The sequence below is a fragment of the Hevea brasiliensis genome, chromosome 11 (assembly GCF_030052815.1).
Source record: "Hevea brasiliensis isolate MT/VB/25A 57/8 chromosome 11, ASM3005281v1, whole genome shotgun sequence".
Classification (NCBI taxonomy): Eukaryota; Viridiplantae; Streptophyta; class Magnoliopsida; order Malpighiales; family Euphorbiaceae; genus Hevea; species Hevea brasiliensis.
The window spans coordinates 10,843,256-10,866,713 of record NC_079503.1 but is presented as its reverse complement, the minus strand read 5'-3'; the positions used below and the strand labels follow the sequence as shown (position 1 = coordinate 10,866,713).

Genomic DNA, 23,458 nt, shown 5'->3' with positions numbered 1-23,458 from the left:
AAATGTGACCATCGAACATCGTATCATCTTTGTGGCGATGTTTTTGCAACTCCACTCTGTTGAACAAGCTGTGATGCTGCCGATGCATCATAATTCACGCGAAAATTATTGCCAGCATTGCTATCAGCAGAATACACTGCAGGCTGAGATTAACTACCTCCATAAGAAGTGTTGTAAGGTGGCATCCCCTGCCCATAACCTGATTGACCAGCCATTGCTGAACCATAAGGCGAACCATACCCTGGTTGGACACCTGATGCACCAAATCCAGATGGTGGCAGACGCTGTGGAAATGAATCTGGTTGGGTATAGCCATATGGTGGTGGCTGAGAATTTGGATATCTAGGTAGCTCAAGGGCAGTCTAGCCATAACCTCCACGAGTGCTGGGCGACTGTCTTGTCCGTCCGTAAACTGGGTGATTGGCTGGAGGTTACTGTGCTTGAGGAGGTCCATAGTTGGACCCATATCCAGGCTGAGCTGGCTGTTGACTCCCATAACCAGTATAGGCATATGCTTGCTTGGTGGATCCTTGAGGTGGAAAACTTGATGGATTTGGGCTAGGCCGTTGTCCAGCAGTATAACCTTGCTGACCCATTGCAGGGGGCTGACTTGGAACTTGGGCCGAGTCTCCTTGGGCTCCATAGGAAGAAATGTGTCCTTAGTCCTTCCAGAGTAGCATTTGGCCACGTTACCATAACTGGGAGCAGAGGTAAAAGCTTGCTGTTGACTCTATGGTGATGGTTGACCATAACCTGATTGAGTATGCCCACCATAGCCATCATAACCTTATCTTTGCTGATTATAACCAAAGTTGGTGGGTGAATGCAATTATAACCAATATTATTTGTTGAAGCTGCAGCACCACCAGGGGTTGGTTTTTGTTGTGAAGAGGCTAGCATGATTATAGTAATCATAACCCTGACCACACTGCTGATTGGCAAAGACATTAGACTGATCCCAGTTGGTGGGATATCCTGCATCATGTGGCTGAGACATATTATAATGAGTCGATAGGCCAGGGTAAGCTCCAGGCTGCATGTAGCCCTAACCAGGTGGCTGCAATGGAGTTGCTCCAGGACTTAGAGGGGAATTTCTCTCTCTACAAAGAAGAGTAATATTGGTGGGTATATTTGAGACATATTATCTATTATCTTTTTTTTTTTTTTAATTGCTAAGAAGCATTACAAGGCCCTGCGGACATCAGGTACAAGAGCATTATAAATAGAGGGAGGTGTGCCGTAAGCCAGTTACACGGGAGCTGGTTGCTAAATTTAAGCCTGTGACAGTGAGCAACCCCGTTTGCCTTACCTTCTGACATAAGAGAACTGAAGAGATTCAAACTGTTGAGCAAGCAAGCTTGAATCTCCCAATTGGCATTCTTATAACCATATTATTTATCATCTGACACATAGTTCTTGTTTGGTTAAAATACGTTCATTCTCCCACTCAAGAAAATAAATACGTCCATTCTTATGAAGTACATTCCAAGTGTTTATTATTTCTTTTTTTTTTTATTGAAGAAAATATAATGTTGGATTTACATAATTCACTTAAGTTCTGTTTATTTCACAAAAAATATTTTTTTATAAATATTTTTTATATTTTTTAGTATTTTGGAGTATTCAAAAAAATTAATCAATAGAAAATATTTTCATAATCAAAGTGAAAATTAAATCATTTTTTAGAAAAATAACTTTCATCTTTTAATAAAAAAAAATTATTTTCTAAATTTTGATAATTTTATTAAAATGTAAATATATTTATATATATATAAAATAAATAAATATCATTAATTTAATATTACAATCAATCATAAAACTATTTCCCATATACAATTTTTTTTTCCGTAAAACAATCAGAGGTTTAGCATTTCGTTTATTTACTGACATTTTAGGAAGTAACTTATGAAGTATATAATATTCTTAGCATCCTAATATAAATTATTTTAAACTACATTACAAATAATTCTACTAATGAAGACCACTCTTCCAATTACAAAATCAAGCTCTCTTATGTCACAGTGGTACAATAAACTAAAACAAAAGCTTATGTCAGTAGACCAAAGTTTCGTTACAGCGTCTGTGCCAAGGCAGATAGATTATCGACCGAGTATTAGGATGCAATACTCTAAAATTGCAATTTGGCAAATGCAACTATCAAAATATAAAGAGAACAAAAGCTCTTTGTTTAGTCTCAACATTACAAAAACAATAAGCAGCTTTCTGTAATTACACAAGCAAGTAATAAAGGAAGTTCATACATGTCCAAGTTACAATTAAGTTTTAAGGATCTGCAGCCACCATATCCATTCAGATTATAAAAGCCTTTGGTGAAAACCAAAAAGGACTTCGATCTAGAATTGAAAAACAGACTAACAGTATTTCTCCACACAGCACTTAAATGGCGGACTGATGCATAATTGTATTTATTAGATTATAAAGATGCAATGAACTCGACCGGTAACAAATAAAAAAGCACTCATTTGCTCCACCAATGAAGGAAATCCTTGCGCCTGTTGATCTTTTTCTGAAGCTGGAGTATCCCATAGAGTAAGGCCTCAGCAGTGGGAGGGCATCCTGGAACATAAATGTCTACAGGGACAATCCTGTCACAACCACGAACAACAGAATACGAGTAGTGATAATATCCCCCACCATTTGCACAGCTGCCCATAGAGATGACCCACCTTGGCTCAGGCATTTGGTCATAAACCCTGCAAAATAATTTTCAGTACAACAGTCATTGGCAGTGCAAGCATCAGTCCTATGCTAAATACGCCATGAAGGAGGTGCCAATCCCCAAAATATATTTTGAAAAACAATTCAAAATCAAATATTTCAAAAAAAAAAACCCAGAAACAAACCAAAATGCAAAAAAAATTGGTGTTTGTTGTAGAGAATATTGCACATTTACCAGCATTTGATATTTGGGAGTGTCTGCAAAATTCCAATATATATATATATATATATATATATATATATATATATATATAAACTCATGCCCCAAGACGAAGCTTAATCTATATATATATATAAACTCATGCCCCAAGACGAAGCTTAATCTATGTTTAACGAGAAAGAATTTCGTATTGGAAGGAAATGATTATCCATTAAGCAGGGAAATCTTTCATATACCAATTCGATTCAAGCTTTTGAAGTAGTTCTAGATGATTTCAATGCATCCAATTAAAGAAGCCAATTTGAACTATATGTTCCAGGCTATATGACTACATAAGCCACATAACGATCCCAAAGCTTGGATTAATAGTCATTCAATTCCACAATCACATTACTTCAACATCAATAACACTATTTTACAATTGTAGTATTAAACTTAAAAAATAAAAAAGTCAATGTTCAATAAGGCAGGTGGAAAGTTCCACTAACCTTGTAATTGTTGAAGCATGAGATACTATTGCTTCATACTCTAAATTTCAGCAACTTCCGAGAATCTAATTTATGTATTTTAACATTTTGTTTGAATTCAAAATCCTGAAATCTAGCTGCAAAAGTAGGTATGAGTTGTCTAAAGTAGTAAGACTAATTTACTACGAAAGGTGATCCACTCCTTTCTCAATTGTTTAAGTAACAAACATGTGATATTTTGCTCTATAAATAGCCTAGTACTATCGAAAGCAAAGAATAGAAGAGAAGATATTAATATATGCTCCTGCAGTAATCTCTCTCAAATTTCTTAGTTTTTCTTCCTTTAAATCCAACAAATGATATCAGAGATTTACTGATCTTAGGGGACCAGATAACAGTTTGATCTTGCTGTTAAAGCATCACAACAATGTTTTACTTTCAACACGTCCAATGTTTAAAGAAGAGTTGGGTACACAACTAGCAAAGCCTACATGAGGAGAGTTGGTCCAAGAAGAAAAACCAAGCCAAGAATGGTTGGATAGAAGACCAATCAACTAAGAATGCTTGAAGACAGAGCTACTTCAAGAGGAAGAGTTTCTCTTAGGAGGAACAAGAAATTTGTTGGTGAGAAGTGCAACAGCAAAAGAGAAAATGGTGAGAAGTGCACCCCTAGACAATAAATGGTGAGAGGTGCACCAGAAAATTAATCATGAAAGTTAGAGAGACGTGATCCAAAAAACAAATCAGCAAACTTGGAGAGGTGTGCTCCAGGACAACCAATCAAATCAGAAATTTAGAGAGATGATGCTCCAAGGTAACTCAATTTGGAGTTTTTAGCAAAGTATCAGTGAGGAGGGTTTAAGCATGAGATATTATTGCTTCATACTCTAAATTTCTGCAACTTCCAAGAATCTGGTTTATGTATTTTAAAATTTAGTTTGAATCCAAAATCCTGAAATCTAGCTGCAAAGATAGGTCTGATTTGTAACATATAAGGCAAATTTTCTAAGCAAGGTACTCTGCTTCTTTCTTAGTTGATTAGGTAGAAATCATGTGATATTTTGCCCTGTAAATAGCCTTGTACTATTGAAAGCAAAGAGAGGAAGAGATGTAAGAAATCAATGTGTGTTTCTGCAGTTATCTATTTCAAATTTCTCAGTTTTTCTTCCTTCAAATCCCAAAGTAATGAGCTCAAGCACAGACCAAAAACGCTGGTTAGCTAAACTAAAACCCAGTATATGCGGATTCTGAGCACAATCAACTCTTAATCTCAAATATCCAAAGTTCTGACCCTTGCTACCAAATAAAAACACTTTTTGCTGCATCATTCAAGTTAGGCAGGTATCAGTGAAGCCCTAAAACAAACAACTCCCATGTAGAATACAATTTTGCAAGAGAACTGAATCTGACTTATGCAGTCCCTTTCTAGCGCAATGCCCCTTCTAGAGCAAATCAGGTAATTCTTAGCCATTTCTTGACTATATTTGAAATCCTCTCGTCGGAATAATCTGCCAAATCAATCAATGGTGTTCAAACTATCATTCAAGTTTACTGTTTCCTATAAAGAAGAAACTAAGAACTAGTACCATGGAACATCCACTTTCTCCTGCAAAATACTCCAATTTTCCCTTCACATCCCTAATCCCTTTCCTCTATCTAATTAGGGTTAAATTTACAAGCAGCAAATAACCAAAGTACTTGCAAGCAATATTTTAGCAACAGCCAACGAGTCATATAAAAAATGTGATCAACACAAAATAGTTCAAACAAATTTCTGCCTCTAGCAAAAACCATTTGAATAGTAGACATTACCAAAAATTAGGCAATAGCAGGTTATTAAATTAAATACCTAACATTAGCCCAATTACCAAAATAATAGAACTGCACAATAACACATTAGAATTCCATAAGAGATTCGAACCCACCTAAATCAGCAAAAAAAAAAAAAAAAAAAAAACTAAAGCCCCAGATACAACCAAAAGACAATAACAACCTAAGACTGCCCATATTAAAGAATATAGCCAAAAGTCTCTAGAGTAAACGTTCTAACCGTAAGAAATAACAGAGTCTTGAAGCTTACCTGCGAAGAGCAGGAGCCATCTTATTGGTGAGGGTACCAGCGACAATCATACAATCAGATTGGCGAGGACTGGGCCTGAAAATGATACCAAATCGATCCAGATCGTAGCGAGCAGCACCGGTATGCATCATTTCGACTGCACAGCAAGCAAGGCCGAAAGTCATGGGCCAGATGGAGCCGCGGCGAGCCCAGTTCATAAGATCATCGACCTTGGAAATAACGTAGTCCGCTGCCTTGGAAAGGCCGGCGGGGGAAGAGGTGGAAGGGGGCGGTGGGCAGGCATAAGGAGTGGGAGGTGTTGCCTCGGCGGAGAGAGAGGGGAGAGTGGTATGGAGAGAGAGGGCAGCTCCGCGATGCTGGGAGAAGAGGATAGGAAGGCGTGAGGTAGTGTTCCTAGTGATCATGGCCATAGTTTCTAGAAGTCACTGGGAACGGAGAAGGACAGAGGAGACACACACTCGGAATGCTTGCTCTTACTCTGGTGGATGGCTATTTGTTAGGCCTTCGGGGTTGTCAATGCTCTTTGCAATTGCCATGAGGGAGACGTGCGTCACTGTATGATTCAACCGCAGTAATGGTAGAGAATCATCGGGAGAATAAAGACTGCGTGTGCGTGGGAATAAATAATTAGGGATAATGTGGCTTGCGGAGCATAGATGCCTTTGAGTCATTGTCCAATTGAATTCTTAATGGGCTTGACTCTTGGAAAAGCTTTGCCATGAAAAACTTTCAAACTTTGGCGGTTTACTTGTTATTTTTTTAGTGTGAAAAAAAAAATAATATTTATTATTGATTAACACTATTTAGAAGATGGTTTTATATGATTTTGTATTTTTCCTTTCTTTTAAGATTTTGAAATTATAAATTTGTATTTGTAACAATTCATAAATTTAAAAATAAGATTTTTTCCTTTAAATATATAAAAAATTTTATGTTGACACATTATAATTGTTTTTAACCCACCAAACGGGTTAAAAAGTTATATAGCCTTCTTATCACGTGTAAATAAATTACAAGTTTATTAAAAATAATAAGATCTCAATATAAATTAAATGTGTATATATTAATTTTTACTTCGTAATAAGAAATAAATGTGTGTGTAGATAGCGCATATAAGATGAATAATCTTAATAAAATTATCATGATTTTATTAAGATATCAAATTACATCCCTAAACGTTTTGTGTGCTCCACTTTTACGATAGAAAAAAAAATGATTAAATTTATTTAACTTAAAATTTTAATTTGGGCTTTTCGATAATTCAAATCAGTTTAATTTTAATTTTAAAAAATTTAATTTATTTAGTTGAATTTAACTTCTTTTTTTTTTGAAATATCTAACAGAATTAAATATTTTATTTTTTTATTTTATTATTATTTAGCCTCTAAGTAGAGTTAAAAATAATAAATCTATATAATATATAAATGTGTAGTATTTAAAATTATAATTTTTTATTATTTAATTTAATTTTAGAATTTATATAAATTTAAAATTTTTAGAACTTAAAATTTAATTATTTATATAATTTTAGAGTTTATATAAATTTAAAATTTTTAATCTTACTTGTATTTAAATTAGAGGAGAAGTCAGAAATTTGATTTAGTGGAGTCAAAAAAAAATTTTTTTGCTTAATTCAAAGGAAAAAATTATATACAATAATAAATTATTTATTGAGGGAAAAAATTCAAATTTTCAACATATAATTGAGTAGAAAAAAGAACATAATTTTATAAATAGCTATAATATTAAATTTACTATTATCCTCCATGAGTTTTTATTTTTTAAAAACTTTTCAATATATGTAATCAAATAATTATATATAACTGATTTCTCATTCAATTTTACAATCAAATTTTTACAATTTTTATTATAGAATTGTAAATAAAACCATTAATTTTTTTAATTTATCTTATGAAATTAAATTTGTTCACTAATTTTATTGACACAAAAATGAAAAGAAAAAAGACAATTAATTGTTAGAGAGTGAGAGAAAAGAATAAAAAAAAGGATATATTAAATAAAAAAATTATAATTTTGTGAATAAAATAAATAATAAATATAAAAATTAAAAGAAGAAGAGTCCGAGTGAAAAAGAAAAAAGTATTTTTAAAATTTAATAAATAGATTTTAACTTTTTTTTTAGATTTTATTTTATATATATATATATTATTTTTTAAGTGGGTCAATCCATCTTTGATTTAAATTTTATTTAATCAAATTTTTGTCATAATATAATTTAAAATGAAATTTTATAAAAATATAATGATGGTTTATATTATTTATAAAAATAAAAAAATATTTATTTATATAAATTATTTTTTTAATAAATTTTCTATCATTGTTTTATAATTCTTTATGTAAAAATTTTGGGTGGCCTATTTCAATAGCTGGCAGACGGGTCCACTAACAGGAGTAATAGCTAAGAAGACTAGAATCTTCAGCGCCGCTACCGGCGTTTTTCTTTCCTATCTTTCTGCCTTAAGAGTGCTGGGTCCTGGTTCGTCTCGAATTGACATTTGGGTCATGCTTAAGACATGCATGTATGCAACTAAAAGCAGAGGGTTTCGGTCCAGTTATTTGGAGGTACGAGTCAAGGCGAGAAGAGAATTCCTACTCCTGCGTTTACTCTTACGCTTCGGCCCAACTCAAAGGACAAGCACGAGGGCTCGTACAAGGCAAGTCGAATCATAGAGTCGAATTTACATTAAAAAAAAATTAAAAAAAATAACTTTTATTGATTAAATATATAAATTCTTTTATTAATATTTTTAAAATTTTATTTTAAATTAATTTCTTATAATTTATTAAAAAATATTTCATATAAAATAAATTTATATTTTTCATTATAAATATATTTCTAAAATTTTTAATTATTACATTAATATATAAGTTAATTTTAATTAACATTGAATTCATAAGTCCTATATAAACACTACTATATTTATTAATAAACTATATATATACATAATAGAAAAATATTATAAAAAATTTATATTTATTGATTTATAAAAATATTTAATTAACATGTAATATATAATAAAATTATATGAATTTAAAATTTTTAAATAATATATAATTAAGTTCAAAGCATATAAAATAAATTTTAAATATGAGAAAAAATATTTAAATAGATAAATATATTATTTAAAAAAATTAATAATTAACGCAATATATTAGGTTTGAGTTTAATTATAAAATTAATATAATTAATAGAATAATTAGAATCTATAATATTTTTTTATTTTAAAATAATATATTATTAAAAATTTAAAAATGTTAACTTGTGTATATAAAAAAATAATTTTTTAATTTTTAATACTATAATCTTATCATAACTCAGCAAATAATGAATATATATATATATATATATATATATATATATATATATATATATATATATATAAATTAAAAATCATATTTTAAATATAAAATTATTAAATTTATATTTAAATATAAATACAAATTGATATTTTAATTTAGAAAGAGTCCAATTTTCATATAAATATAAGTATTATATTATTTAATAAAATTTTTATTTATTTAAATTTAATAATTTCCTTTATTGAATTTGACGTTTATCTTTAGAAAGATAATTATAAATCACTTAATTTAAAAATACGTTATAATTTATTTTGATGAAATATTTTATTCTAAATTGAATAATTATTTATACCATTTTTTACTATAGTCATTCCAATTAAAAATAATAACATAATAATGCATTAATTTATTATTTATAAATAATTTATTAATTTTAATATATTTATCAATCTTATTTTTAAAATTTTTCTCTATATTATAAGAAAATATGAAATTATGTAAAATATTATATATCAAATAAAAATCAATAATGTTAATATCTATTAATATGGGTGTGCATAGCTAATTTTAGTAAACAAATCAAAATAACTAGATATAAAAAAAGATCAACAACATTATATGAAACTATATTAAATTAAAATTATTTTACTATTATATATATAAACTCTTAAATAGTATTGGAAGAAGTTTAGATTTTTTTACGCTAATTATATATGCTTTATAAAAATTATAAAATGTTAAAAGTTAATTAGTCTTAATAAACTTAATACTTCATTATTGAAGAAATTTAATATGAAAATATATAAACTAATAAAATAATAAATAGTTAAATTTATATATTTATGAAAGTACTTACAAATATAAAATTATATTATAACAATAAATTTTTTAGAATAAATTTCACTTCTATAATTTTTTATTTTTATTAATATATTTTCATTTTCATCAACTTAATCTAAAAATAACTACAATATATATTTTATAAAAAACAAAAGGTTATTATATTATTATAATAATAATCAATATAGTGTAATAATATTATATCACATAAAAAATTAATATATATATATATATATATATATATATATATATATATATATATATATATATAAAATTACGGATGCATATAATAAATATAAAATGTACACTACACGTTTAAAAAAAATTAAGACAAAAAAAAACTAAGATGAAACTCGAGTAAAATAAAATCAAACCATGTCAAACTAAATCGGTTTGATTCAATACATTAGATTCAATTTGATTTATTAAAATTTTAATTTATTCATTCTTTTTTATCTTTTAAATCAAACCGAACCGACTAATACTCACATGAATGCAGAACACCTTTCCGCAAAACGATATCCGCTTATAGCACACAGCAAAACGTATGTCAATGTTGTGAACTTACCAAGATTTATACTAATATTTTCGCCAACTCTTGCACAACATTTTCCCGAAAAATAAATCAAGTTTTTTGCCCAATTAATTTCTTGCGAAAACAAGGTCTTGAATGATTCACATAAAAGCAACTCTTATATCTCAGAAACCAGCGCAGAAAGAAACAAAGTAGCAACAACAAAGCACTTGAATTAGTCTACAAAAGTTTATTCCTTCAGCTTGTGGAATGGTAGGGGGCTTCAATTAGATTAAAACTTGGTCTAAAAAAAGGAGAATCACTACTGTAACTGTTAGCTATGTATACCCTTGCATAATTTGACAATCATGGATGAACTTAGAAACATAAGTCCTCGCATTTCATCCCAACAGAATCATTATTTAGCAAAGAACAAAAAAAAAAATAAAAAAATCATCAAACTCTGTGGAGAGAAGAAAGAATGGTTAGAATATGAAATAACAATAATCATGATAAAATTTTCACAAGCCTCTAGTCCTAAGTTCCCATGGTACAACGTTGATGCATTGATCCCCCCTCCCTCTAATAGCTCCTTTGCCAAGTTGAATTTTACAGATTCTATTAGTCTAAAAACCCTGCGGCACTACATAGAAGCGTTTGTTTAAGATAGAATTTCCTTTTACCTAAACCCAAAAAATATACGGACAGACTTTATCTTTTCTTGTGAAAGAATAAAATTAGCAGGGCCTGCTTTCTTGGTAGCAAAAGTTATATACTTCCTTGATAATTCAACAATAGCAACGCTAACTCTGGTGTTGGGTACATCTTCAACATTTGTGCTTGGAAAGAAGGCAGGAAAGCCTTTGCCAGAGGTAGAAACCATAGCTTTGCCAAGCAAAAATGAATGATCATCCCAGACCATTTTATGCACGATACATGTACAGGCTGTTTGAAGCAGCACAGGCGAGTGAGTTTTCAGTTGGATGCCATGCTAAATGTAACAACTTTGTTGTGAAATCAAAAGCGTTCCCATTCGTATCAACTCCATTGTTGTCTGCACCTTTTACAGTCAGTATTTAAAAAAATTTTAAAAATAAATTAAAATAAAAAAAGGCAGAATAACAGGGTTAACTTGATGTTACATCAGGCAAAGAGCAAAATTAACTGCGAAAAAGGAAAAACCAAAAAATCCAAAATACGTGCTTTTTTTGGGTAGGCTGAAATGACATACAATTGAATTAGGTTGCTTGACATAAAAAACCAACTTGGTAAAATTAAGAAACAGGAAACTTAAAGCATGGAGCAAAATTAACAGATTATCTTAATTTATCTTTCTAAAAAGGGTCTTTTGAAATCATGATTTTCTAATAATTAACAGCTAAATCTATTGCTTGGATAACATTAATACCAAATATCATCTTTTTCTTCCTGATTTTTAATAACACCATATAAAAGTAATATTTCAGCAAGCACAGACCTCGTCTAAAGCCACGAGAAAGAGTGCCCAGAGCTCTAGAAGACCTTGATGGGGTTTGAACTTGTCTCCTGGAAGCACATGATACAAATTAACCATGTGAAACGTAGTCAATATGAGTTTGACAATCAAAATGGTAATTCTCAATTTCTACTCCTACTAAATAGCAAAGAAAGTAACTAATCAAATGTTTAACAACAACAAACTCCGCGAATCGACAATGAGTAGACAAACCCCTAGTATAACCCTCTTCTGCATTAATAGATGATCAAACATACCTCATTGGGTTTTTGGTGGCTTCCAATGTTGTTGCCTCCACGCTCCCCTTGGAGCAGCCAAAAACACGATAAAGATTGCTGGAAGAATCACAGAAAAAGTAAGACATCGAATGCAACATGTAAGGCATCTAAAAACTAAAACATCAGTAATGATCATTCAGCATACAGAAAACCCACCTGTAAGAACCAGTCGCCGCTCGAAGTCCATCTCCACTCAGACAACACTCAAATTTGTCAAAAATGGAATCATTTTCATATAAATCACAAAGCTGGCCAATCCAAGAAAAAAAATCACATCAGAGTATTTTATTCAACATGATCTCTGTTAAATGCCTTGTCAGCTCATCAAAAGGTTCTCAGAAGGAGGTGTCACCTTAGGCCTTAGATATTCATGAACCTGGAAAGAAGCAACTGGCCCAGAATCCATATTTATGTCCCACAACTGATAATCAAGAAATCCAAACTACATGAGAGAATAGTGCCATGGTGAAAGAGAATGAATTAAAGGGCCATGATGCAACAATTTTTCTGTTGTACAACTCACATATCCCATCATATTCATATTTTATTTTGCATCAATATGACTTAGTCTTCATCCCCATTAGTTTACTTTAAGCACTACAAATATTATTAAGTGACTAGATATTCTAGAAATTAAAAGCAGCTTGCATTAACAATTCTTACAGGCAAGATGGTTTGAAAATCATCCAGAGCTTATATGAGGCAAATTTCAGTTTACAGCTTGAAACAGAGTACATAAAATGAAAAATTAATAACAAATATGAAAAATAGAACCTTGAGATTCATGTAATCACGACTAAGTATATGCCTTCCATCCTTAGCAAACTTAATATCTGAGATCGAGGCAATTATTTCTGTAAAAAAGGACCTTGAACCAGGTACTTCCTGTTCCTCAAACCTGCACCATTTCAGAGTTTAACCCCCTGTTTGGAAACATATAAGAGAAAGGGAAAATAATGGAAAAAAAATTATCTTTCTTATTTTCCTCTTTGTTGTTTGGATTGAAGAAAAATAAAAGGGGATCAAGGGAAATAAATATATTTTCCCTTGTTTAGGAAGATAAGAAACTTAAGAAAGGAAAGAAAATATTTTGTGAGTTTACAGTTATAACTTCCATATTCCTAAATAGAATTTAAAATATAAAGGACAAATAAGTAATTTTTGACTCAATACTAAAATTTCGCATCATTGCCTCTTTATTTTCTCTCCAAATTGGAGAGAATGCTCTAGAAGGAAAATAAAGCTTTATTTTCTTTCCTTCTGCAATTTTCCTCCCTCATACAAACAAGGGGAAAATCCTATTCCACCCATTATTTGCCTCCATTTTGTTTCCTCTCCTATTTACTTCAATCCAAGCAGAGGGTAAAGCCAAAGAACAACAACAACTAAGCATTAACCCCAAACTAGATGGGGTTGGCTATATGCATTCTTTTTTGGCCATTCGGGTTAAAGGCAAAGAACAAGAAGATAAATGACAGAAGTGATCCAAAACAAATGAAAAAAAATATATTGTAAGCAGCCTTCAAAGCTACGAAGTCGTTTCATTTCAATATAATACGACAGAACTTACAGTTTGCTATGAGTATCACATAAAGCAGACTGCCGCATATCAATCAATCGGATTGCGCCCTTTGAACTACTATATGCCAACATATTACAATGAGTAGGGTGAAATTCTGCTGATGTTATCACCTCTGCATATATGAACATAATAAAAATATTTACAATTATTACATATGGCCAAAAAAAGAAAGTAACAAGCTTCAATCATCCAGTGCAATAGCAGCAAGAAACACAATGAGAAACAGAAAATGACCTCTCACAAAATCACCCAGCCTTCGATAAGGGGAATGGAAGGAAAAAAAACAAAACCGGAACGCATATGGGGAAGACCATATTCCACATACAAGACTCTAAATTTATTTAACCAGAATCTTGTTTACTCCCTTAACCCTTAGATGATTAAAATTAATATGCTATAAAATATCTAGGGTGCCACACACAATGTTGAGACCCCCACCAGTCAGATCTTCCATGTTTGCTGGCTTCACATCAACAATATTGAAACTTTGATTGGAAATTTCCAAATTCCAAAGATTTATTCGTAGATCGTCAGCCGATATAAAAGTTTCACCATCACTACAACACAAAGAAGAAAGAATAAGCAGGAATGGCGAATGTCATGGAAGTGGTTGTAAAAAGAGCACACGTTTCAGCAATATAGCAACAAATGCACAATTTATACCCACAATAATGATATGACAACTAAAAAAAAATCATAATGATGGGAATCATTTTCCTTTAAAAAAAAAAGAAGAGGAAGAAAAGGGGAGAGAGAGAGAGAGAGAGAGAGAGAGAGAGAGAGAGATCTAATTGCTCCTCAATCTCACATTTCCAAGATCATATACCAAATTAAACATGAATAATAATCAAAACAAACATTAAGCACAACCAAAGAAACACATGGATAATCGAACTAAAAGATGGCAGTTCAAGAAAAGGAATCTAGCAACAAGAAAGAAAGAGATGCACATTTAATTAAATGACTGAATGCACCTGTTGTTAGAAATGGAATTAATATGATAGTCATGAGCATGAGCATATATTCTTCGGCACCTAGCCACAACGCTCGTTTCATGGCTGGTCAACTAGGTATACAGATGTAAGGAGTGTTAGAACCACAAATAAGTAAACTAGAAAAAAAGTTTCAAAATCACGATACAGCTACCACAGGCAAATGTAGTTTTGCGACACCCCCAGGCGAGAAGGAAAAGTCATTGCTTGGAGAACCAAAGGGTCTATCGAAAGATCCTCCATTTGCAGTATATGGTTTGGAGTTGGAGCTTGTTGGCAAGCTAGAACCTAGAATAGGACCATTTCCTGCAGCATTTTCAGGGTCAACGTTCATGTCACATACTTTCTTGACCTTCTTCTCTTGGACCTATCCAAAAATTAAGTACACCATATGGATTAGGAAATTTCCATCATAAAGAAAGTGTCAACATTTTTCTTTTCCAGATTTCTTCCCATTACAATACTTTAATAGCCGGAGCAAGAAACAGAAAACTATCCATCACAAGGCAAGCAGGCTCATAGAAGACTACGACAAAAGCACTTTAATTAGATAAAGAGAAAGAATTTACCAAGCTAAATGGGCGTAATATTAAAAGGTGGTTGATAAATCCTTTTCAAATTGAGTAGGGTATATTGTTGAGGTCCAACCACATTCTTTTCCTACCCGTTTATTTACTGGATCAAAATTTAGGAAAAAAAAATCTTCCAACATGCTGTGCAAACTGTCCTGTTAAAAGAATGTGCTATTACTACAGAACAGAACCCCCTTCTTTTCCTTTTTGCATCTTCCCAAACAAGACTTGAACCTACCTAAAGCAATCTTTTGTCCTTCACCTTGAGCCATATAGCAATTACAGTTCACTATGGGACTTTCTTCTACAGCCTTTGTAATGGAAGTTGTATCCTAGTTTGCATTTTTCGGCTGCCTTTTCTCTGAACTTCTTTAGAGAGATTCACGGCTAGTCTCTATCTGTAGGATATCTTTTGTTCCCATAATGAATTAAAAAATAAAAAATAAAATAAGAAAAAGATATATTATGCCATTAATGCTCTAACCAAAATTTGCTAGAGAAAAAAGTTTCAACAGTGCCCTTGATATTTGATGAAATCACACAAGGTTCAAAATTGCCTTTACCTTCCAAAACTTGATGGTTTTGTCATTAGTCGACAGAAGAAACAAGGCACCATTAGCTGACTGGCACCATCTAATCTTGTTGATTTTCTCCTCAATTTCCAAGCTCCTTAGATAATCAAACTATATAAAACAGATAAGTTATTATCAGATCCTCAATTCAAAAAGAATTTATACAAATATATTTGGTTAAGTATTCATCAACACCCAAAAAAACAAACAAAAGAATTACCTCAGGTTCATGACTCTGAAACTCTGTTTTGTACCGGAACTCAGGATGCCCATTGATTGAAAAATCCATCCTCTCTAGATCTCTCCGATTACCATCATTCTACATATTGTGAGCTTATTTCAGTGTTATATTACATCAAGCATAACATGGCCAAAAACATCAAAGAAATTGCATCACTTGGCATACAACTCTTGTGTCAGTTCTTTCAAATAAAACCACCCGACCACCACGATCTCCAGTAGCAAGGTGATTGCCAGTTCTATCAAATTCAATAGCAGATATGATATCAACTGCAAAAGACCACAATAAAATAAAGTGAGAAGATAGGAACACATCATATGACATTGCAATAATTCTCAAAAGCTAATTTCAAGCAAAATTTCCAGGCTTTGTATTATAGTTTAAAATATCTCTCAAGAGGTCAGATTCTATTTGGTTACTTCTACATATTATCCTTCTCCTGAAGGACATATTAGTGTAAGGGAATGATAGTTAGTTCTATGTCAGCATCCACTAGTGCACAACTTCAACCAATAAACATAACATTCACAAAGAAAATCAAAGTGTCTAACTACCAGCCAGCCTATAAGAACAGTGGCCTAGTAATCCAACTGTTCCCCACTTCAAGTCTTAGCTTGGGCCATTGGCAAGCCTGCACAAAATGTTATTTCCATAGTGACAGTTTGAATTTTCTATAACCCTTCCTCAGTAGAAAGGCAAGCACAATCTAAACCAAATGGACCAGATATTCAGTTGGACACATTTTGATCCACTGACTTGACAAATTAATGAGGTTTTCACTTAATCTAGGTATTCTTGTTCATTCTTTCCTTATTTTTCAATCAAACCCAATATCCTAGGACATTGCTGCCTCCAACCTAGGCCTTATACTCAAACCTAGATGCATTAACATTTTTTATCTGCATAATAGTATTGCAATATTTCAGCCCGAAAAGCAGGTTATACACCAGAACACATGCATCTCAGGCACATAAAAGCTCGTCTACAGCATCAACACAATTCTAGTTCCCCAAATTATAATATCAATAATGCAATATCATTCAAGTCAGTTGAACTTAAATCCTAAATCCCATGCCGCTAACCAAAGCAATGTTAATAACCTCCTCATCACCAGCTACCATGTCCTTGAGATTTACAAATTTATTCTCACAATTGCCCTTCCACTACTATTCCTTCTTGATGTAAAGCTGCTATATGCTGAACATTTTAAATCAGTTAAGAAATCAAAACAATTAGCCAATAGCAAAAGATAATTTATATCTTACTCCTCAATTTTCAAAAGCCAATGCAAATGCTTTTGCAGTTTTCGTTTAGTGTGTAGGAATAAATTGTGTCTTAGCACAAATTACATTCCAATTTGTGAGATCAATTTGGAGATAATGACTTTTATGAATATTACCATGTGTCTACAACATTAGTACAGTGAACTATATTGGGATCAACTTCATAAAACATGTAACTCCCACATGCGGCAACACTCCAGCAGCTAACATCAGCCACAAATCCTTCCTCATTGACCAATCAACACGTGCATAACGACCCTAAAACTTCACCAACACGACATTGCTTCAACTCATACTTCTCCAGCTAAGCAGAGACCAATTCACCAACATAGAAACGGATTCTATCATTTATTGAATCCTAAACTATCAATCCGCATTTACTAATAATTATGCCATTCGATATACAACGGGATACTAATTTGTTACGCCAAAACTGATAGTTAATTTATACCGACAACTAATCTAGAATTAAAAATAATAATAATAATAATAAGTAAATAGCGACAATATAGAACCACAAACGAATGATGAGAAACCCTAAAGAGAGATCGTACCTTCCTGGACTTCTTCACCGGCCGCACGTTCCCCAAACACCTGAGCAAATTTCCACTCCAACGGCTGCGGTGCCCCAACCGAAGCTACCGCAGCAGCCTCCGCACTGCCGGCATCGTTCATTCTGCTCTAAATCTATTTGACAATAGAAATCCCCGGAAACACAACTGATCCGATCCTTAGAATCCGAACAACAAAATCAACAACGTGCAACGATCTCCATTTGAAACCGTTACAGCTTCCAATTAATCAACCATTAGAACCAGAAACATAGAGATTGAAGAGCATTAACGAAATTCCGCGCATAGAAAAGGCGCGCACTCTCTCCCTCTCCCCACCGCGATGGCCCTCTATTAACTTCTTGTGTTGCTCTTGCTCTTTTAGAAGTCTGGAAATAAAGCTAAAAAAAAATTTAAAGAAAAATGAAAGATTGGAAGATAGTGTTGCAATGAATGATGCGACGTAGCTTTTTAGGCTGAAAATTGGATTTATTACTAATTTTTGTTAATTGTGTAGTCTTCTCGACTTCCTTTTTACTTTTTTTTTTTTATTATTTTCTTCGAGTGGAAAGGAAAAATTATGTATGGGATGAAAATGACAAATAATTATATTTTAATTTTCGGCTTTTGTTTTTTTTCTGATCATATAAACTTGTCAATTTCATTGATAGGGTTGAAATTGAAATGAAACTTGTTTTTTTTTTACGTTGATTACAGCGATCCAAGGGCTCTTAAAGAAAGAGGAAAAGGTAGACTTAGCCACTAGGCTTAGGATTTGTATTTCAATTAGTATTAAAAAAATATTTTTTAAAATAATATTAATTAAAATTATTGAAAATTAATTTTAAATTAAATATAATATAATTTGATTATAATCACTTTAAAGCAGTTATAATTATTTTTAATAATATTTTTTATATTTATGATTAGAGTATTTTCGTGTCACAGAAAATAATTATATTCTAAGAAATAGATGAGTACGAGAATGACTTTTTTCATCATTTGATAAAAAAAATATTTAAATAGGATTAAGTGTTGAATTTAAAAAATATAGATATTAATTATAAATATAATTTTTATAACTAATAATTATATTGTAATCTTAATATAAAATACACGCCGAGTATTTATTTCAATCAAAGAATATAATAATCATATAAAAATATAATTTAAAGTTTTGCACGTACCCAACGTAAATAATCATAAAAATATAATAATCCACTTATTCCATATAATCCTTACAGTAAAGTAAGCTGCAATTGATGGTCCACCACAAATATATATATATATACATACACATACAATCGCGCGCGCACACACCTATTTAGTATTATTGTTAGAATTTAGTATTATTATTATTAAAATTATTATTAAAAAAAATACTTATTAGATATATTAATTAGAAAATATTAAAAATTAATTTAAAATTAAATTTAATAAATTTTAATTATTAAAATAATAAAATTATTTTCTTAAAATTATTTTTTTAATTACATTTAAAATGAAGCTTTTTTTTTAAATAAATTTTGACTCTCAAACATTCACGCCAAATAGGCACATAAACACACATATATATAAGTTTTGAATTGTAATATTTTTAATTTTTAAATAATTATGTTATATATAAATATTAATATTTTATTTCATTAAATATTATAAAAATTTATTAAAAACTTTTCTGAATTTTTAGAATCGGGTTTGACTTCCTTAAAATAATAAATTTTATTAATTTTTAAAAATTTATTTAAAGACTACGTGGTAAAAATAAAAATATATTTAAACTCTAAAAATTATTCTGTGTATTCTGAAATTTTTTCAGAATTTTTGGGTCTTATTTTTTGTTCCAATATAGAGTAAAAAATTCAATTTTTGATATCCTAAATCAAACTAGCCGAATCAAATCGAACTGAATCAAATCGATCAAATCAAACCAGTCTCTTTTTCTTCCTCTTTTCCTTCTCCTGCGCGTCGACCTCCTCTCCCATTTCTCTCAATTTCTCTCTCCTCCCTCCTCCCCTTGCTGCCGACCACCTCCCGCTCCACCCCAGCTCGCTGGCACCCCACCTGGGAGTCTCCTCCTCGCCGGCCGCTGCCTGGATCACCAGAAAACACGCCATTTTTCTCTCCCTCACACGTGCACGACCCTTAAGTTTTTCGGCCAAAATCTTATCGATTTGGTGACCAATCGGACCAGATCTTATCCTAAAACTCATCTATACCTCGAGAGCTTTCCATAGACACCAAGAGTACAAATTTTCATCTAGCGAATTGTTCAATTTTTACTCAGAAAGTTTTAGCTCATTTTAACTTTTGGGCTAAATTTCTCCTAAACCGGGAATCTCACGGAGATTCCGAGAGTATTGGCGTGCTCTACACCACGAGAGCCTCATGACAATATAAATTTCAAAATTTTTTGATACCAAAATTTTGGTGGGTCCCACAGACTTCACAGTATTTTTTTGAGCTTCAAATGAGCTTATTTAATTTTGTAACAATTTTATTATAACATTTGGTATTGTGGGCAAAGGTACTTTCATTTCATAGAAATTCGACCGTCGTCCAGATTTACAATTTCAGGCCGAGCAGATAAGCTACAGGAACTACTTCAGAACTAAGTCAAAGTTATAAGCTACCTCACCACTTTCAAATGCCTCAGACGCATTTCAAGTGTCAGAATTGGTGTAGGTAAACCCAAACCTTAAGTTTCTTCAGTTATCTAGTGCCGAGTTTATATTAAAAATTCATAAAATATTCGTGAGAGGCTGAAAAATTATAATTCCTTTCGTATCAGATTTGTAATATTGCTAAAAAACCCGGGGCAAAATTTTAGAGCTCGTTTGAATAATTTATAATAAAACATTAATTATAGAGACTAAAATGTAATTTTTTTAATTTGCGAGTATTGACTGTTTTGGAGGGCCCACGAGGGGCCATATGATGTTGATGAGATGTAGTTGTGTAAATTATGATTTGAAAGTGTTATTTAAATCTTTTTGCAGGTTGGGTAGGTCCTAGGTATAGGGGAAACTCTACCAGAATTTTAGCAAAACTTAGGATTGTCCCTTGATTATTTAAAATTTTATTTTAAGTAAATATTGAAAAAAATTTTGATATAATGTTTAGGTAAGCCGGGTCAGCCTTCCTCTTCTGCCTAGCAGCCGCAGTGACTATCGATTAATTAATGAGTAGATATTAATTTTATTTATAATTTCAATATTATTATATATATTCAAGGTATGCTCTTGCATCACTTATACATATATATATGTAGTAAAAATTAGACACGCCTTATATTGCATTTGTTCTTGATGATATTGCTATGATTATTGTTTTATGGCGATCTAGAGCTGTGTGTGTGAGTTGGTGTGTATGTAGTGTGTATATGGATATGGATAAGATGGATAGACGTGGCTGAAGCTTGACTCGCCCGGACCCAATCCCTATTATGGTTAAGTCAAGGTAGGCATGACTTTGAGTTGATCTCGCTGGCTTCCCCATTTGGAAATTAAAAGATAGTCGGGCTTTGAGTTGATCTCGCTGGCAGAGGTTGAAACTAATTGAGTTGTATAGGGGATCGGCTCCCATATATATGTGTGTGATTATAGATGTGACACACGGGTGTGTGAGTACTCCAGATTGCCTTTGATGTGATTATGACTTGATTTCTTGGAAATGTGTGAAGAAGATACATTTCACTCTTAGGATGCACTAGACTTAGATAGTTATAAAAATTATAAGTAAAATCAATATCTTACTCTATAAGTTGAATACTCACTCCTGTTCACTCTATTTTTTCAGGTTACAGGAGAGCTTATTCTTGTATTTAACCTGCTTTTTTTCTCACGGGTCTATTAATTTCTATTTCCATAATTTGTATTGTTAAATTTGAATTCTAGATCTCCGCATGTATAGAACTATTTTATTTAACTTAGAACTGTAAGATTAATTATTTTGGGATTGTAAACTTATTAATCTATGTATGTGTAAATGTCTGGATGAATGGCTTATTGAATGAGGGAGTTGGACTCCCATTTGATTTTATATTGAAAGATGATTGTAAGGGTGAGCTGAGCTCCCCAAATGATTTTATTTTGAGATTACAGGTCAGGTGAATTGAGAACTCCCCATTGGATGGTCCATGTTACGGCCGAACTCTGTCACGGCCGAACTCTGTCTGGTTGATTTCTTGAAACTGAGCTCAAAATATGGGCTTCATGGACGGGTTAGAGATTAGTTGGGCTTACTACGAGTTTCGGGAGCTTTATGACATAGATTATCCCTAAGGCAGTCAACCATAAATAAATAATAAATTATGTAGTATTTAATGAATGCTCCTATGATGTAACTACACATATATTCATATGAATATATGAGAATGTCAAGAATATGTTAATAATATTAAGAGGGTTTTAATTTTACTTTTAAGTAGAAAGTTATATTAGTATTTGATTTGACTTTTAAAAAAGGGGTTAATTACAAAAAAAAATCCTGAAATTTGACAATTTTTGCCATTAAATCCTGATGTTTGCATAATTGCCAATTAAACCCTCATATTTAATTGATGCCTCAAATTGAACCCAACCGTCAAAAAATCATTAGTATACTTAATGGAGTTCCAAGTCAACTGTTATATCATTATTGAAAAAGCCACATTAGAAACCCCAGATTTATGTTAACTGCCAAAAAAATAATAAAATTTGTAAATTTTTGTAATTAAATTCTGAAATTTACATAATTACCAATTAAACTTTTACGTTTTATTAATATTTCAAAATGACCCGACCGTTAATAAATTATTAGTGTACTTCAACCTTAAAAACAGAGCAAAATAAAACAAAATCGAATTGTGGTCAGCTCTTTCTTCAATTAAACTATTTCATACTTTAAATTTTTTTTGGGGTCTCTGTTAACACTTCAACCCTACTTTACATATCATTAATTAGCATATCATTTTGATTACAATTTTCACTTAGTTGACCATTTTTTAGTGATTTTGTTGTAAATCTCATCCAACTCTATAACTTTCTGCTTAAGAGCATTTCTTTACCAAAGTAAATGTGTAAGTAGCACCTTCTCCCACTCATTGCAAGGTGGATCAAATCACTGAAAGAAAAAACAATGATTTCCTTAAATCAATTGCTCATTAATATCAGTTATCAACAAACTTATAAAGTACAACTCCCAACCAAAATAGTTAAAATAAATGCTATTATAATTTCTTAGCCAAGCACCACATACTAATGGTTTATTAATAGTTAGGTCAATTTGAGACATTAATCAAACGTGAAGGTTTATTGAGTAATTATGCAAACTTCAGGATTTAATTACAAAAATTGGCAAACCTCCTTTTTTTCCTGCAATAAAACTTGATTTGGGGTTTCTGATATAACTTATTTAGTGATGATATGGCAACTGATGTGTAATTCCCGTTAAGTATACTAACGGTTTATTGATTGTCGGGATCAATTTGAGACATCGATCAAATGTGAAGATTTAATTGACAATTATACAAATTTAGGATTTAATTGCAAAAATTGATAAATTTTCGGATTTTTTTTTACAATTAAGCCTTAAAAAAATTACTTAAAATAAGTCATTATTTAAAAATAAGATTTTTTTATTTCATTACTTATTTTTAAAATATTTTTGACTAAGTATATTATCCTAACAATTTTTAAGGTTAATTGCTTAAAAAAAACCTTGAAATTTGTCAATCTTTGCAACTAAACCCTAAAGTTTATATAGTTGACAATTAAACTTTCATGTTTGAT

General features: G+C 31.4%; 2 protein-coding genes and 1 pseudogene across 8 annotated transcripts; all 3 read right to left on the bottom strand.

Annotated features, from left to right (window-relative positions):
* Positions 1 to 23: 23 nt before the first annotated feature.
* On the bottom strand, positions 24 to 1,217 carry LOC110644793 (uncharacterized; annotated as a pseudogene).
* A 948-nt stretch (positions 1,218 to 2,165) lies between these two features.
* LOC110644806 (NADH dehydrogenase [ubiquinone] iron-sulfur protein 7, mitochondrial) lies at positions 2,166 to 6,065 on the bottom strand. The gene is made up of 2 exons (XM_021797751.2): positions 5,447 to 6,065; positions 2,166 to 2,714 (listed from the first exon to the last, which is right to left on the bottom strand). The coding sequence occupies exons 1-2, from the start codon at positions 5,854 to 5,856 to the stop codon at positions 2,480 to 2,482; spliced, it is 645 nt and encodes a 214-aa protein (XP_021653443.1). The 5' UTR covers positions 5,857 to 6,065; the 3' UTR covers positions 2,166 to 2,479.
* A 4,530-nt stretch (positions 6,066 to 10,595) lies between these two features.
* Positions 10,596 to 18,151, bottom strand: LOC110652857 (serine/threonine protein phosphatase 2A 55 kDa regulatory subunit B beta isoform). Of its 7 annotated transcripts, none has more exons than XM_058129855.1 (14): positions 17,691 to 18,151; positions 16,010 to 16,122; positions 15,833 to 15,931; positions 15,604 to 15,723; positions 14,623 to 14,835; positions 14,451 to 14,542; positions 13,915 to 14,033; positions 13,465 to 13,588; positions 12,669 to 12,792; positions 12,247 to 12,336; positions 12,051 to 12,142; positions 11,874 to 11,951; positions 11,599 to 11,666; positions 10,596 to 11,181 (listed from the first exon to the last, which is right to left on the bottom strand). In XM_058129855.1, exons 1-14 carry the CDS (start codon positions 17,809 to 17,811, stop codon positions 11,045 to 11,047), a joined length of 1,590 nt encoding a protein of 529 aa, XP_057985838.1. In that variant the 5' UTR covers positions 17,812 to 18,151; the 3' UTR covers positions 10,596 to 11,044. The 7 variants fall into 7 exon arrangements, with proteins under 7 accessions (XP_057985838.1, XP_057985839.1, XP_057985842.1 ...); XM_058129856.1 differs by having other exon boundaries at positions 10,596 to 11,175; positions 17,691 to 18,150; XM_058129859.1 differs by having other exon boundaries at positions 12,247 to 12,315; positions 17,691 to 18,149.
* Positions 18,152 to 23,458: the final 5,307 nt, after the last annotated feature.

Excerpts from the sequence above, each read along its gene's own strand:
- LOC110644806 (XM_021797751.2), bottom strand. The coding sequence starts at position 5,856 with ATGGCCATGATCACTAGGAACACTACCTCACGCCTTCCTATCCTCTTC. Across the intron at positions 2,715-5,446 it reads ATGGCTCCTGCTCTTCGCAG|GGTTTATGACCAAATGCCTG; the intron begins GTAAGCTTCAAG and ends ATTATTTTGCAG.
- LOC110652857 (XM_058129855.1), bottom strand. The coding sequence starts at position 17,811 with ATGAACGATGCCGGCAGTGCGGAGGCTGCTGCGGTAGCTTCGGTTGGG. Across the intron at positions 14,034-14,450 it reads AATTCCATTTCTAACAACAG|TGATGGTGAAACTTTTATAT; the intron begins GTGCATTCAGTC and ends TTTGTGTTGTAG. Across the intron at positions 12,793-13,464 it reads TGTGATACTCATAGCAAACT|GTTTGAGGAACAGGAAGTAC; the intron begins GTAAGTTCTGTC and ends GAAATGGTGCAG.